At 38.9% G+C, this 16,673-nt stretch overlaps 1 protein-coding gene across 1 annotated transcript in view; it reads left to right on the forward strand.

Moving 5' to 3' along the window:
* Window positions 1-16,673, forward strand: part of ADAM22 (ADAM metallopeptidase domain 22) — a 128,813-nt gene that overhangs the window by 97,058 nt on the left and 15,082 nt on the right. The window contains exons 18-29 of the mRNA XM_041466624.1: window positions 37-117; window positions 341-391; window positions 641-704; window positions 1,225-1,330; window positions 2,404-2,520; window positions 3,193-3,361; window positions 4,330-4,438; window positions 5,290-5,380; window positions 6,729-6,746; window positions 9,611-9,805; window positions 12,590-12,690; window positions 13,259-13,325. Coding sequence (XP_041322558.1) covers window positions 37-117; window positions 341-391; window positions 641-704; window positions 1,225-1,330; window positions 2,404-2,520; window positions 3,193-3,361; window positions 4,330-4,438; window positions 5,290-5,380; window positions 6,729-6,746; window positions 9,611-9,805; window positions 12,590-12,690; window positions 13,259-13,325 — 1,169 coding nt within the window. The remainder of the gene's footprint in view (window positions 1-36; window positions 118-340; window positions 392-640; window positions 705-1,224; window positions 1,331-2,403; window positions 2,521-3,192; window positions 3,362-4,329; window positions 4,439-5,289; window positions 5,381-6,728; window positions 6,747-9,610; window positions 9,806-12,589; window positions 12,691-13,258; window positions 13,326-16,673) is intronic.

Raw genomic sequence — 16,673 nt, forward strand, 5'->3', positions numbered from 1 at the left:
ACCAAGACACTAATTTCCTGTGCTTTCTTTTTCCAGTTTGAACCTAAAGGAGTCTTGTGTCGAGAAGCAGTGAATGATTGTGATATTGCAGAGAACTGCACAGGAAATTCCAGTCAGGTGATTTTTGTGCCTTCTATTCATGAAACAAAAAAGCCCCACCTGTAATATCAAAATCACTATGAATGTTTTGTATAGTATGGTGTATAAAAATTGTGTTTAATCTGTTGATGCTGAAACAAACAGAATGTTACTGAAATGATTTTTCATATGACTTTTGTTGTATACTTTGCTTTCATGCTTGTCTGACCTATGATCTATTACTTATTTTCTCTTTCTATAGTGTTCTCCTAATATCCATAAAATGGATGGATATTCATGTGATAACAGACAGGTAATTAGGACTTCAGTTTTGTTTAAAGATTGCTTTTTATGGATTTTGTTTTAGGATCTTTGGAAGTCACCTGGGACAGTTCTGCTAACATTCATGACTTTTATGCTAATCATATATGAAATGAAGATAGAATCACATATTCTTTGCCTCAATATAAAGCGTGTGACTAATCTTTGTATTATAGAAATACATATTTTGGAAAATCAAGTCATTTGAAATATTTTCTGTATATTTTTTCTTTCTTACTAGGGTATTTGCTTTGGAGGAAGATGTAAAACTAGAGACCGGCAATGTAAATATATCTGGGGTGAAAGTAAGTGAATGTTTCTGTTTCTAAGTTGGTTGTAATACATGTGACTTGAAAGACTATCTTAGCTAAGAAAAATTATGGAAGAGACATACTGAGAACCATTGAAAATATCTAGAACAGTATGTCTCTCTCTTTCTTTCCCCCATCCTTCTGTCTTTCCATCCCCATTTCCAGCTCTTTCTCTAGTGTTGGTTAACTTGCTGATTGTTCTGAAATCTGAAACTTTAGTTCTCGTTAATAACCATCTAGGGAGCCTATACTCCTGTTCATTAGTTTATTTCAGTGGGGACATTCTTGACCAATAAACTCTCATCTATCTGAACAAAATTTAACAAAAGTCCTATGATGGCATAAAGCTTTTAACTGAGATGAGCACTGTGCAGAGTTTCATGGGCCACCTGCAGATCATGGTGTGTCAGTTCACAGATTGGGAAGCTCTGCTTGCTTTGATTGTGCATCCCCATTTCTCAGGACATGGCTTTTCAAAGTCATCATCTTAGAAGAGATTTGTTTCTGTTTTTAGAAGTGACAGCTGCTGACAGGTACTGCTATGAGAAGCTGAATATTGAGGGAACTGAGAAAGGAAACTGTGGAAGAGAAAAGGACTCTTGGATACAGTGCAATAAACAGTAAGTTGATCCATTTAGAAAGCTACTAGAATGAGGTTCTTACCCCTGATCCAATTCTTAAGCTGGCATGAAGAGACTCAGAAAGCCTCCTATGGATCAGATTTCTGACCTTCTTCTGCAGGCCTTTGTGCAAGAAGTCCTGGAGGGAGTAGGGTGCCAAGAAGAGTTGATCCCTGACAAGAGAACACCATCTGAGCTTGGGAGAGCTTGGACTAAAAGTGGTCCTAGTACTCAGTGAGGGTTAGCAGTGCAGAGGAGAGAAGCCTTTGGTTTCACATCTTGGTGTGGTGGTCACTTTTATGCTGTGACATTGCATTGCTATGTTTTGTCCACTTTTCATGGTATTGTAACTTTCCAAGTATATTCCTGCAAGTCGCTGCCTAAAGCATTTTTTCACATTCTTCATATATGCAGTTGATTATTTCTGCCAATTTCTGAACCTTTCACCAGTCCTTATCAAACTATTTTTTCAGATTTCTCCATTCTGTCCATGACATTCGATTTCTAGTTCTGCCTACGGGTGAACTGATGTTCTTTCCTACTTTTTTAACATAGTTTTGATAACCTTATTTCTGTTCCATTACAAATTCATAAGTAAAAAATATTCAGTAATATGGGAGATGTCAGACCCTTCTAGTCTGTCAGTGCAAAAGTCTCCACACATGAGTAGTGAAGTCCCTTCAGCAGCTGAAATAAACTTGGTGTCTATAGTTCCCTTACATATGTGTCCTATGAGAGTGTATTTAGAACCAGTATCTACTGTTGCTCTTCTCTGGACCAGTTACTGTATCTTAATAGATCACTAAATCAGTTTGGTGTGGTTTGTTCTTGACAGCTCCCTGCTTGTTATTACTTGAGGAATTTTTGATAATGTGGTATAAAAACAGAGTTTTCCCAATCTAACTTCCAGGGGAAGAATTTTTTTGGGAAACAGCATCGCTTATGGGAGTTATTGTCAGTGGGAGAAAAGCAAGGAATAACAAATAGGTTACCAAGCAAGTGGTCACATTTTTGATTGTCCATTTTCATTGAATTTTAGTTTTTATGAGTATCTGTTTATTCTTTCAATGCAGGGATGTGCTTTGTGGATACCTTCTGTGCTCCAATATATCCAGTGTGCCCAGACTTGGAGAACTTGATGGTGAAATCACAACATCAATCTTGCACTATGGAAAAGTCTACAATTGCAGGTAATTGGAAATCCTGAAAACAGAATGAACAATATCCATCTTTCACAGAAAAGCAGCTTTCTCATTCCTAAGTGGAGAAAAACTGTTTCCATTGATTTTTTCCCCTATTAACACATAACCATTATTTCAGTTCAACCTTTGTTAAGCTTCAGAAAATTAACTGCCTCTGGGGAAGTTTCACAGTCGCCTCAGTAGTTAATTTTACCTGTAGAGACGTAATGCTCTTCTCAGGCCCTGTGATTTTGCATTCTTTAATATTTGCCAAGTACTTTGTGTACCCAGAATACTTAGACATATGTCTGCACTGCCAAAGTTAACTGGTAGCCTAATTCATTGCTATATTATAGCTGAATTCTAATTATAGATGTGGTAGGTTTTGATAGCTTCACACAACTGTGAGACGAAATGATGTCCTAAACAAGTAAACTGAGTTCTGTCTAACTCTAGTTGTTTCACAGGAAAAATGGTCCTTGTGTTCATGATTACATTTGTTTGATGTAGATAGTCTTTAGTTTGTTTCATGTTAGCCCGGTGAGGTCAGTAAGCCAACACTTACTCTTACGTGGTCCTGGACATTGTGCAGCACAGAAATGCAGGCCCAGGGCCCAGTGTCTCAAGCAGTCCCATCTAACCACAGCTCGAGTCTCCAAGGTCCTCTTGACTGTCTTGCAGTGGTGGCCACGTGAAGCTCGATGAGGACACGGACCTGGGCTACGTGGAGAACGGGACGCCGTGCGGGCCGGACATGGTGTGCCTGGACCATCGCTGCCTCCCCACCGAGGCCTTCAACTTCAGCACCTGCCCAGGCACTACCGACAGCCAGATCTGTTCAGGACACGGGGTATGCTCTTGCAGCCTTTAATGCTTTTTGTTGGTTTTGCTTAGTACCTGACCTTGTGTAGTCTACTAGCTGGACCTTTCAGGAAGCCAGCAGTGTGACTCCAGACATCATAAAACTGGAGAAATTTTTGAAAAAGAAAAGGGAAGAAAGTACATAAGTAAATATAATGCATTCCCATCCAGGCATCTTAAACAATGAGTCATAGTTAGTATGTATTAGTTTTACAGAGTTTTGTCAATCAATGATTTTGCTCATTTTTGCTAACTTGATTGGTATTTCCTTCAGCTACACGAGGTTTTATGAACTGAGAAACTTGGGTCTCTGTTCTTCCAGAGACCTTCTCTTTTTAATTACATAAATAGCCAAGAAGATTCATGAAGTTGTTGATGATGTTGGATTTTCTGGGCTGAGAGTTCCTTTACTCTGGAAAAGAGGGCAGAGAGCTGGCTCTTGGCTAGTTTCTCTGCTCGGTGTGCAGTCTGTGGCTTTGCCGTGGCCCTGGTGAGCCCCCTTGTCCCTCACACAGTTTGACACAACGGCCAGGGCCCTGTGACTGGGCTGAGATCAAGGAAGTTGTTCTCTCTTAATGTCTTTTGTCTTGTACACTGCATTAAAACTTCCTTATTTATCTGAAATCATGCACTTCATCATATTTTGAAAAAAAAGGTCATTAAGGTCAGTCTCCCAAAGCAATTATAATTGGTTCTATTAAATATAGATTACATTAAAGTATGTACTGAATAAACATTACATCTGTTTATATAAAACATAGTAGCACATTTAATGCATTTATACCTAACATAAATTAAAAATTGCTATATATTAAAAATTATTTTGCAAAATCCTGTGAGCAGTAAAATCATGGCTTTATCACTGTATAGGTACAGTGATATCCCTATACTTAAGGTATTAATTACAGGAATGGATGAATAATCTGATTTTTTTCTGAGCTACACTTTTGACTGCAGATTTGTAGCAATGAAATAAAGTGTGTCTGTGACCGATTCTGGGGAGGAGATGACTGCAGTTCTCACATCAAAGACGATCTATTTTTTGATAAGGATGCCATCAATAAAGGTATGTTGTTATAATTTTTACCAACAACTGAAAATGCTTGGATTTGAAGAGAGTTCATTGAGCAAAAGTAGGTCTCCTACTCTTTCAGTTAGTACAGAACATGCTGCTGCTGCAGGAGCCTTGTTCCCCTCTCTCCTCCCAGAGCAGAAGCACTGTAAAGTGTAAAAGAAGTCTGTAAATGAAGCCTCAGTCAGTGCCTATTTGGGAACTGGTATCAATGGGTCCAGTTCCACCATGCTTGTCCCAGTCATCTGAGTGGCCTTATTAGGCATATTGATAGATTAGAACAAGCAAAAGATTACTGGAACATTCCATATCTAGACAGAAAGGTAATGCCTGACTTACATTTTTGAAGTGGAAGTTTTTATTCTGCTTTAGTCTTGCATACAAAAGAAAGATACATTGTGGAAAAATGAGCTTGTAAATTCTGGTCATTAGAAATCCTTTTGAGTGGACATCTTCCAGAATCCTTAATTTGATTAATTTATTCAGCTGTGGAAGGGAGGTGAGCAAAACCAAACAAGTAGTCACTTTTATTCCATGGATTTGTTAGGGCAGGTTGTAAGGATGTAATCTACAGCAGTTTAATATTGATAATACTTTTTTGGCATACCTGGCACAGGTTTCCTGTGTAACAAGCATTCAGTTAATGGAAACAGACACAGAAGTCAAAGCTTGATTTACAAGTGGTTTTTTATGTCCATGCTATGCTTCAGGAGTTTATCACAGGTTACAATTAATCAGCCTAGTGAAAGTTGTTCAAGCTGGTTTTTGAAAGATGGTGCACTTGCTGGTTTTGTGTATTTTTCTCCTAAAACCATGTATATTTTTCATCTTTCTTGTGTTTCCAGGTGTGGTTAGCACAAATATAATAATAGGGGCTATTGCTGGCACCATTTTAGTGTTGGCTCTCGTTTTAGGAATAACTGGTTGGGGTTACAAGTAAGTACATTTTGTTCTTCTTTATAGAGTTTCAAAATATGTGTATTTCATGTGATAGCTGATTATGTTATGAAAAGACCAATTCAAAAAATCTAAAAAATCCAAATTCAACAATATTTGTACAGTAACATTTTTTCATATTACCATTTTTCAAGCAATTCTTACATTTGTATGTGGTTTTAGAGAGCTTGATCCAAATTTGAAATTTATTTCTCATTTAGTAATTTCTTTTCTTTTTTTTAGATGATCAAATTATGTTTTTACTGTATGTGACAAAGGAAATACAAGAGTATGATCTGATTAAATGATAAATGTTTCCTCATGATTAAGTAAATATAGCAAGATTAGCTCTCAGTCAGTCAGCAAAGCATTTAACCATAGGCTTCATTAAATAGATGATTATATTTAGTCGGCTTAACCTGAAATTAATTCAAGCACATTTTTTGGTAGGAAAGATCTGCAATTTGCAAATAAGGCTCAAGTTCTCTCCTGGTGTAGAGATGTCAGTGCTCACTGAGAGGCAAAATGGATTATATTAGCCTGATTGGTCTTTTTCAGTTTTAATTCTTTTGTGAATTTCTTATAAAACCAGAGGGATTTATGTGGTTTTTTTTTTTGCTTGTAGCAAAAAAAGATTCAAGGTACTAACTTTATAATCTGTGTTTAGATGAGACTGTCACTTGAAGTCATTGGTCCTTAGGTCCTTGTTGTGCTTGGAGGGCAGGGCCGGCTCAGCTGCAGGCAGTGCTGTGGCTGGGGCACAGCCCCAGTGGTTTGGCATAGCAAAGTGGCACAACACCCGCTGGTTTGCCAGACTGAGGTGGGCTCAGGGCAGCTCAGAAATACGTAAGGAAAGAAGCATTTGGAATAAAAATCGTGAAGATGAGGATAGTAGAAAAGTAGGTTATGCTGTTTTTGTATATCACCCTCAGCTTCTGGCAGTATCTGAAAATCTGGACTTTTATTTAGATTAAAACTGTAAAAGTTAAGGGCTCATTTTGAGATCATGTCTAGCCAGTGGAATTACTTTTTTGAGGTTCACCTCCAAAGGTGGAGAGAGCACCTTTCACTAGCAGCTTCACAGTGAACAGGCTTAAATCCAGCATGAACTGCACCTTACACTCAGTGCTGACAAGCCATCAACATGAATATATTTTTATTGTTTATTCTGATGTAGCATATTTGTAAATATGCTTATTTCAGAAGTGATTTTGTAGAAATATTTTGAGCAAAGATGTCATTCTGTATACAGTGCTTTTCTTTTTACATTTTTTTGGTCTTACTGACCATGTGTACCTGCATACTAAAAACTCGTTTTTCTTCCTTTCTCTTCTGTTTATATGGAAAGAAACTACAGAAGACAGAGGTATGTGATAAAAGTAGTGGAATGTATTTTAGAAATCTCTTTTTCTTTTTCTTCTCTTTTGCACCTTTACATGCTACAAAGAAAATATTGAGATGGGTTATCATATTTTAAATAATATATGAAATCAGTATTCTATAATGCATTGCTTGAAATCCTGATTTCACTGGACTCAGTAGCAAAAACCAATGTTTTTTATACTTCTGCAATAGACTGTTTTATTTAGGAAAACAGGAGAATATTTCCAATAAGAGACACTGAAAATCAGCTATTAGAGATGAAAGTGTTCTTGGGAGGCTAAGAACTGAATAATTAATATTAACATGATGTTCAGGAGCCTTTTGAGACAAATTAATTCCTGGAGCTTCTTTGCAGTTAAAAATACAATGCAATTAAATTGCTGTGTGGACAAAGAGCCCGTTCTTTCCTGTCACCCTGTTCAATTGATTCATAGCTAAAACACAGTACTGGCTTCAGCACAAGGCTGAGCTTTCATCATTTCAAGCTTGTGGCCAAAAATAAACTGATTTCCTAGTGACTTGCATTTGGCTCCTGGAAGACCACCTCCCTTTGATCAGGCATCTGCCTGGCAGATGGGTCTTGTGGGAAGGAGTTGGCTCCTTCCTCTCCCAGTCCCCAACAGATAAGAGGATTTCTCAAATTCCCCTGTTTTCTGCCTGTATCGTTGCCTTCTTTGCTGCTTTGTTTGTTGCTGCTACCCGTTGTGCTTGTTCTCCATTTCCCTTTGTGTAGCGCTTTCTCTGCCAGGCTCAAAATATTTGTAAGAAGTGGACAAGCACTGTCAAGTGCTGGTTGTGTGCTCCAGGGTCAGATAGGCCACAGGTACAGTAACAAGTGAAAGGCAATGCTATTGAAATCAAGCCTTATGCAGAGGTTGGTGGGTAGGGAATGCCACCCAGCTCAAGGAAGGCAGACTTTAAGGGTTTGGTGCTACTTAGTGGAAGCTGGTGTATCTATAAATGGAGACTAACATGGCCATCAAGTCATTCTGCTGTGGATGTTTCAGTATTGGCTGAGGACAGAGCAGAAAAAACCTTGAAACAGACAGTGTCCACCCCATGTATGTTTGCATTGGAATATTAGAGAATGTAACTTCTTCAGATATCTTCATCTCCAGAAATTACTTTATGGCCAGAGAGCTGTGAGTGTGCAGCCAGTCTGCAGCTGTGTGTGAGAGCACAGGCAGAGGTGGAACCAACATAAGCTGAGGCTCCTGAAGGTAATGGAGGACTCCATCATTTTAAAGATGAGGAAGATATTTAGTAACTAAATCTCCTTCATGCATAAAATGAAGTTCTGTAGGCTGACTTCTAAATAGAATATTTTTGGGTATGTACAAGGAGTGCTTCATAAATGAAAAAACATACCCACCAGATTGTCCAGAAAGTCCCTTAAAAAAAAAAAAAAAAAAAAAAAAAAAAAAAAAGAAAAAAAACACACCAAAAAATTACTCTTTAAAAAACAATGAAAACAAGACATTATAATATTTTTAACATGGTATAAGGATTATACTTGGTACTAATAAGCAGGTAAAACAAGTAAACTGAAAATGGAGCTAATTAGCAAGGATTCTGCCAGCTGGGACAGTGTGGCTTTAAAGGACACAGCTACATGGGAGAAGTTATATCTGATGGACTAGCAAGAGAGCAGTTTGCTAGAGGAACCCTGGGGAGTGAGCTGCCCACACTGAGCCAACTCTGAGCATACCCATGTGCCAGCTGAGGAATGGGACAAGAACTGAAACTCCAGAGGTGTTAGAAGATGGAGAGTGGAAGTACTGCATTGCACCAATGATTTACGTGCCATATAGTTGTATACTTTACATACTTCAGAAGCATTAGAAATCCAGATATGGAATGGAGAGGTCCCAGTTTAGTTCTGTAGTTGGACACAATCTGAATATGAATCAACCTGATAAGTGTGCATCTTGATAGGAGCAGGCTGTAGCAAAAATATCTTGGAAAGTGTGAGGTTGAATAAATACTGATGCTGGTATTATGAAATAGTCAAGTGTCAAAGTAACTACTTGTACTTAGGAGGATTTTTAAACCTGGTGGAACTATAACTGGAATATTTGCATGGCAGGTATTCTCTGCTGGCAACGAATCTGCAAAAACTTTGCATAGCTTGATTAGAACCTTCTAATGCACAGATAGTTTTATCTTTTTTTGTACCATAACTGAGATTCTAGTTCTGGAAAAGGATAAACTATTACATTACTGTTGTGTGTCTTGGCAGATTGAGTCTACTACTGTGGTAATCAGGAGTAGCTGAGAATTTCTGACACTGGTGTTAGTTCCCTTACACAAGAATTCAGTTAAAAAACTGGAGGTTTTTATCCTCCTGAGATTTGAACAGCTCAACAGGTTGTTACTCTTGAATTCTATCATGATCACAGAAGTTAAATGGTAAGCATTTACCTCAGTAGGAAAAAAACATTCACTGTTCCTGAGCTCCTCTTTGATGCAGGCATGTATTCAGCTTAGGCTCAGTACTGGTGCTTTTTGCAACCAGCATGATGAGCTATTTGAAATGTCTGGACTGGTTATCCAGTGTCTCAGGAATCACTAACTGTTCACTTTGAAAATTGTGGTCAGAGTTAAAATTTTTCCTTGTTTTCTCTTTCCAAAACCACATAATCCACTCTTCTGCTCATAACAGAAGCGTGTGGGAGTTTTCTCTCAGATGGTTGAATTATTTATTAATAGCTTTATTGTGTGTGGTTAACAGGTTTTCTCAAGGATTGCTATCCTTGCCTCTTTCTTTTAAACTAATGTTCATGCATGTTTGTGTGCATTCTAGTTCCTGTCATGTTTTCTGACTCTACAATGTTTATTACACTTCAGACAAATACCCCAGGGAGATTATGTAAAAAAGCCGGGAGAGGCCGACTCTTTTTATAGCGACATGCCTCCTGGAGTCAGCACAAACTCTGCATCTAGTTCTAAGAAGAGGTCTGCTTTTCTGTCGCATTTTCAGATTTCTACCTGTTCCATCACCCATTATTCCATTAGTCAGAACATTTCATTGTTTTGCAGCAGGTTTGACTCTTTCTTCTTTCTTTGTGGAATGTTTGAAATAGCATCCTTTTTGCTTTGATTACTGATTTTTCTCCCATGTCCTAGTTGCTAATTAGTATGATTAGGCCATAAAAAAATTTTTGCATTGTAAACCAATTTTTGTTTAATAAAATTTTCATAACATCACTGCTTGAGAATTCATTTCAAGTAGACTGTAATAATAATTGTTGGCTAAAAAAAAAAAAAATTAAATAAAACGCCAAAAACTTTTTAAATCAGTGTCATGTAATCAAAGAAAAGGAACATTGTCTTTCTTCAATAATAGTTATAACATAAAATGTTAAATATAAATGTTATTTTTATATCTTTATTTGTCAGTGTCATTAATCCAGTGTGTTGACTTAGACTTCTGCTGTCTCATATTAAAGATGATAGTGATTGCATTTTATTCACTTACTAGACTAGTATACTAAATGGTCACTAAATGTTATCTTAGAAAATAATTCTACAAAGACTTTCTGCAGTTTTCTGCTTGCTGTTATTAGATTAGAGAGAATTAGGCTTTGCCGTAGATCAGATTGCACTAATTCCTTTATTGTTCCAGTTGCCTAAAAAACTCAACATTTTAAAAGGGAAGATTCATTTAAAAGCATTGAGAGCCATTTGTAATTGCTAAGATCACGATGCTCACTGTTTCTCTGCAGTAAAAGATTCTTTATATGAAAATCTCCAGCTAGCACTATAAAAGAATTTATGAGAAGCACTGCGTCCTAGAGGAACTGACAGTCATGAGCTGCTTCACAGGAAAACTGCAATTCTCAATTCTTGTCCCACTAAGCAGCCTACAACTGTGCAGTTGATGAAGCCATTTTCTTTGCTATTATTTCAGTTAAAGAGAAATGTATGGATGGGACACATATGTGGTGACATTTGATATTTTGCTATTTGCTTGATCTTATATACAACTTCATTCAGTTTATTCTAATGACTATCTTATTAGGAAAACTCCAGTAGTGTTTACTTAATTATATCTAATTTTTAAATTCAGCTTTTTAGATGTGTGGGTTGTTTTTTTTTTTCAGAAAGCAAGCATTAATCTTAAATGATGCACTGTTTGTGTTAGAGAATCTATTTTAAATTGGTTCAAATTTTGAAAGTCTTGGGAAAGCAAGTTTTCATAGCTTTGTCTATCAGGTCTAAATACCAGTTTAAAAAAAAAGTTATTTTTAAATACTGGAATTTAATGTGTTTCTTCTTTCATGCAGTATCTGTGTTTCTTTTCATACTTCATTTATTTCATGTGTCTCTCTTTATTATTTGTTCCAAAAAGCTAATGGTTTCTAAGGTCTGTCTGTACTAGAGAGTTTTGTTGTTCCCACCACCAGTTCAGGTATGTTGTGCCACTGTCAAGTCTGGAAAAGTAAGTCTGACAAATATTCCATTGACATTGTGATACAGCTGACATAGTCCTTCCATTTGAATTCCCAGAGTGCTACCTCCTACCTTCCAAGCTGGTTTTGATTTGCTCTGTGTGCTGGTATGGATGGCATCTCTTGGGAGATGTTAGAGCGGCTGGGCCATCAGCTGCCTGGGCTTCTCCATGCTGGAAAGCACTATGGAATATTAGCTGGTATTCAGAGGATGTTCAAGGATTAAGACATAACTTTATGATAACTCTTGCTATTATGAAATAGCAAACACCAAAACCATGATATAGCAAGACATTTCTGAACCTGAAAGTGACCTTGAAGAAGAGGAGGAAGTGTTTGAAAATCTGTCAGTGGATCTTTTGTTTCTCAGACCTTTCATGATGTGATTAAGTTTGAATTACTGAAACCCTCGGCTCACTTCAATGTGACCGTGATTAGCCTGAGCTTCTGAAAACTGAAGAGCATCTCTCAGATGCCCCCAAGGAAAGCAGAGACTGAAAAATGCGAGTACCAGACTTAAAAACTACAAAAATAGTTCCTTTAAGCAAGACTTTGTAATATGTAAGCCATCTATTGTGGATTTTTCAACTTCCTCTTCTCTTTTGGAAATAATTGTAGATCTCATGGCAAACAGCTGACAGCAGCTCTAGTTCAACAAGAGGCAGCCTGTTGCAAAACCCCACATGTTGGACATCGCCACATACATCTCTGGCTCTTAAAAGGAATGCAGGAGGAAAGAAAAAACAGTTTGCACCAAGCACCTAGATAAAAAGACTATTTTTGGCTTTGAGTTTAGCATTAGAATTATATACTGCAGCTGATAAAATATAAGCATTCAAAATTAGCAAAAATAATGCAGAGTTACCTCTCCCCTGGCACTACCAGCTCTGGGTGGGAGGATGCTCGTCACAAACTCCTGAGCCCCTGAGACTGGTAGCAGTGGGTTGAGGGAAGTTGTCCTGGCTTTCCTGCAGCAGCATAAGAAGGGAGTGGGCAGGTGGGATGTGCTTGACTGTGAGATGAAAAAGCCTCGAAATGAGCACAGTAGTAAGGGCATCTTTCATCTAGGAACTGAGGCAGAGCTGCAAATCCAAAGGAAATCTGGTCTGCGCCGGTGTTTGTGCATTCCACAGCAGAAGAGTGAGAAAGCAGTGCTGATGCCTGCCTCTTGAATGAGGGCTCATGGAACCACGGCAGGGACAGCTGCAAGGTGTAACTGCAGAGTTTAATCAGAAATCCTGGATGCTCTGCTAGTGCAGACAGACCTTAGGCTGTGTTTTGTCACTGGCCTCGGGAATGTGACCAAACCACTGAGCTAACATTGATGTGAGCCAATACCCTTAACAATAACCGCATCTGAGCCCTCCTATTCCAGGTCAAATGGATTATCTCATTCCTGGAGTGAAAGGATCCCAGACACAAAACATATTTCAGACATTTGTGAAAATGGGAGGCCTAGGAGTAATTCTTGGCAAGGTAAGTGTGAACCACTGTGCTGGCCAGAGTGGAAACCAGCCTCTGGACCACTGCTGCTCTGCTGAAAGGTTAGCTGATCTGAGGACAGCAGTATGACTCCTTAAAATTGTGCTAATTGTTATTAACTTGGAATTAGGATTTAGCAGCGCCCTACATAAGTGCCTTTTTTGCACAGTGCTTTGTCACAAAGACATTACACTTAATTTCTCCCTCCAGTGTGAGCTAAGATGAAAAAGAGAAAGAAATCTATTCACTATTGACAGCTTATGTGATTTTGTCAGGCAGTGTTAAGTGTTTTTCTTGAAGTGTAGTGATTTCATCAAATAACAGCTGAAATAATACATTTCCTCTGTACAGTTGCAGCAAAAAGTAGAGAAAGCTAACCTAAGTGTCTGAGATAATTCAAGAGGAACAGACCTGTGAGATTTAAATGGTTAAAATTAAGGTTAATGGTTTAAAGTTAAAGGTAGCAAATCTTTTGCTATGGATGCAAAAAGAATATACAGTTTGGCATGGGGCAGGTGAGTTTCAAGTTGTTTTACTGTCTTTGTCCTTTGATTTCTTTCAGGTAATATAGGAGGAAACAGAAAGAAAGTCAGAGGCAAAAGATTTAGGCCACGGTCTAATTCAACTGAGTAAGTCTGAATTTAAAAAAGCAAAGCCAAAAAGTAGAGTTTTCATATTTGTGTTTTGTAGATGGAAATTAAGAGTACTGAAAAGTAGACAGCTGCATTTTTGCTCTGTGGCCCATTCTGATTGCTGACTGATAATCTGGTAAATTGTTTGGCTAATGTATTTCAACCTCTTTTTATGTATTCTTTAAAAATTAACTATTAATTTTCTTTTTTTATGTAGGCTTCCTCACAGTCGTTCCCATAGCAATTCCCAATGATGGTGGCAGCCTGCACCATCACTGCAGGCTTTTGTCTACAGTAAACTGCCATTGCTGAGTGTATCCTGGTTCAATACTGAGTTTCTGATAACCTGACTGTTTCCTACCCTTGTCTTCACCTTGGGTTGAGCCATTGCAGAGTTAGAGATTTGTATCTCTGCATACCTTCCTGGAGGTTTTAGGAGAGATATCTATCTGCTTTGAGAGTACCTTGAAGTTTGCCATTGTAAGCCTGAAACAGCCAGTCTTGACTAAGCCCTGGGATAAATGGGTAATTAAAGTCTCTACCAAGTGACAGATCCCCAGACTTTTCCACTACAGCTGAGAGTTGCTGGCGTATTGATTTATTGATTACATTTCCTAAAGAGCCCATGTGCGCAATGCTTCCCACACAGGAAGAGCCTTTCTTATGTACTTAAGCCTGTTGGTTCAGGCCCCTCTTGTGAATGAGTGGTGAATGGCTGGAAACCTCTGGGCTTGTCAAAAGCACTGGCCTGCTCTTACAGCACTTACACCCCACATGAATGGCCCCTTCTTTGACATTGATGGCAGTGACAGTGTCCTTCCCCATATCATGACTACTAACTTTGCACCTTGATGGGCAAATGGGCTTGATACCAACCCTGCTGTAAGCTAATAATGCTAACTGCTCCCTGGGCCCCATTTTCTTTGGTTTGGGGATTTTGAGTTTGTTCTGAAACTTTTCTATCATCTACACTGCACTGTCTTGAGGTGAGTAGGCTCAAAAAGTGTTCCTAGAGAAAACCCTATGTTACAAATTACAGAAACAATACTTCGATGCACATTGCAATTATAACATTGCATGGTCAAAATGGCATCATGGAATCAGAAATTTTAGCCCTTGGAGGAGTTTATCTCAAGAGTCTCTGTGCTCTTTGTGCTGATAAACTCTGAAATGTTATTTTGCTCGTTTTCTTTTCTCCTTGCATGAGATAGTTTGATAAAATCAAAATTAGCCTGGCCAATCTGCCAAAAATGCAAATGAGATTTGCTCTGAGAACTTTGGAGCATTAAATAAGCAGGTAGAGAGAGATATTGTGAGTTGGAAATATTTTTCCCTGTATATTTGTTTCTCTTTTAAAGGTGCCCCTGAATTTCCACCTAATTCTCTGCTTTCCTTCTTGCTGCTTGTTACGGTGGTGTCTCAACCCAGCAGCAGCCCTGATGCTAGAGGGAGGAGGCTTGTACTTCCCAAGGGCCATGCAGCAACCTTTCAGGGATGAAGCACAGTGTCTGTGCTCCTGGGAGAGGCCTGCCAGGCAGGAAAATACTCTTTCCCCTTATTGGGTCTGTCCTGGACTGCACAGGCCTGAATGGCTTGTCCGAGTCTCCTTGGCAGTCCTGTCACCAGCTGGAGAGAGAGCTCCCACTGAATGATCCTCATGCTGTGTCAGTTCAGTGGGGAATGGAGAGAACTGCCAGGGCTATTAGACAGCAATTATCTCGCTGGTTAGAGGGACAGCTTGTTTTGCAAGGAGGGAAAATGGACTTAGAATGATCTAACTGTGACCAGCATTTAGTCATTTAGGAAAAAAAAAAAAAGCAACACCAGCTGCTTTGAGGATGCTGCAGAATACATGGAGGCTTTTCCCAGACCAATTTACCTTTCTACCTTGTCTGGAAAATACAGAATAATATTGAATCTGTTCTGAAGCAGTATTTATAAAGTCAGCTTGTGTGGCCCTTAGGAGTCCAATAAAGCATACTTGTTGATGTGGAAGAAAAAGGATAACAGTATTGGTCTCCTGTAATAAGCAGACTGTAGTTAACCATTATAAAATTGTGTTTATTAATGCCATACCTTGTGCAGAATTCAATTTTTTTAAGCAGGAGCACACTGGTGTGGTTGCCTTCAAATATACTTGTATGCATGGGTCTGCAGTAACTGCACACATTATGCACACGTTTTTTTTTGTATACAGCAAAGAATCAAATAGAACTGTGCCATTAATAATTTAAACAAAATATATTGAGGATTGAGCAAGGTTTGAAGTCTGCAGCCTTCATGAGCAGCACTGACAGGGAGTTGCAAACACTTTGGGCAGCTCCTGAAAAATGTCCTGCTCACACCTTTGTGCGAGCCTTGCAGCTAGCATACATGAACAAGGCTTATGCTAAGCATAGAGCTCTGAGAAGACTGCTAAAGATATTTTGAGACATTTTTAATTGGTTTTGGATGTTTGATAACAAATAATTATTCTTTACTAAAGGCAGATGGTTCATTACATGTGGAAGGAATGCCAACAAGCCAAATGCTTTTTCAGAACCATGGCTGATGAAATGCCCTGATAAATAGTTCTCTATTAAAATCAATTAGAATTATCCAGGAATTATGAGAGTTTTCTGAATAAGTTGACAGTTTAATTGGGAGCTTGTGTTAAAACAGGTCCCAGAACAGATAGCAATTTGGACCTTTGTTAATTTGCACTGCTGTTCCTATAAGCATTTGTCTTCCTCGTTGTTATAACTGGTACGAACGTCTTTGGTTTAGACTTTCTATTATATATTGTCTTTTTGCAGCCGGGTAACCCATGCATCTGAGTCTGGGCTTTCTCTCGCCCACCAAATCCCTGCCCAAGGCATAAGCCCAGGGGGTTCCGACCACCCCCAAACAGGGAGTCAGGATCACAGGTCAGTCTCACCTGCCCCTGCACTCTGGGCTGCCATTTTGTCCTGTGAAAAGTCCCTTCCCTAGTATCCAATAGTTTCACTGTGGCAAAACACCGTGACTGCTTGGAGGTGCTCCTGCTGATGCAGCGCTAGCTACCCTTCCTCCTCGCCAGCCTGAGGAGTATGAGTACTCTTGAGCCCAGGTCTTTTGCCTTGTTGCATGTTGCGCTACGAGCCGAATCGAGCTGTCCGTCTAGCTCTAGGCTTATGCGTAAGGACACCTTGTTTCAAAGCAGAATTTCTCACCCAAAGGAAATGTGGTTTCTGGCCATTGTTAATGAATGTGGCCAGAAAGATCAGCCTGAGGGCTTTCCAGTGGTATCATGTGGCGGTCTGCAGTAACTTGAGTTTAACCTTTTTGTAATAGATGGATTGAGGTAGTGAATGATGGTCTGTAATA

The sequence above is a fragment of the Pyrgilauda ruficollis genome, unplaced genomic scaffold (genome assembly GCF_017590135.1).
Source record: "Pyrgilauda ruficollis isolate IOZ18807 unplaced genomic scaffold, ASM1759013v1 scaffold2, whole genome shotgun sequence".
NCBI lineage: Eukaryota > Metazoa > Chordata > Aves > Passeriformes > Passeridae > Pyrgilauda > Pyrgilauda ruficollis.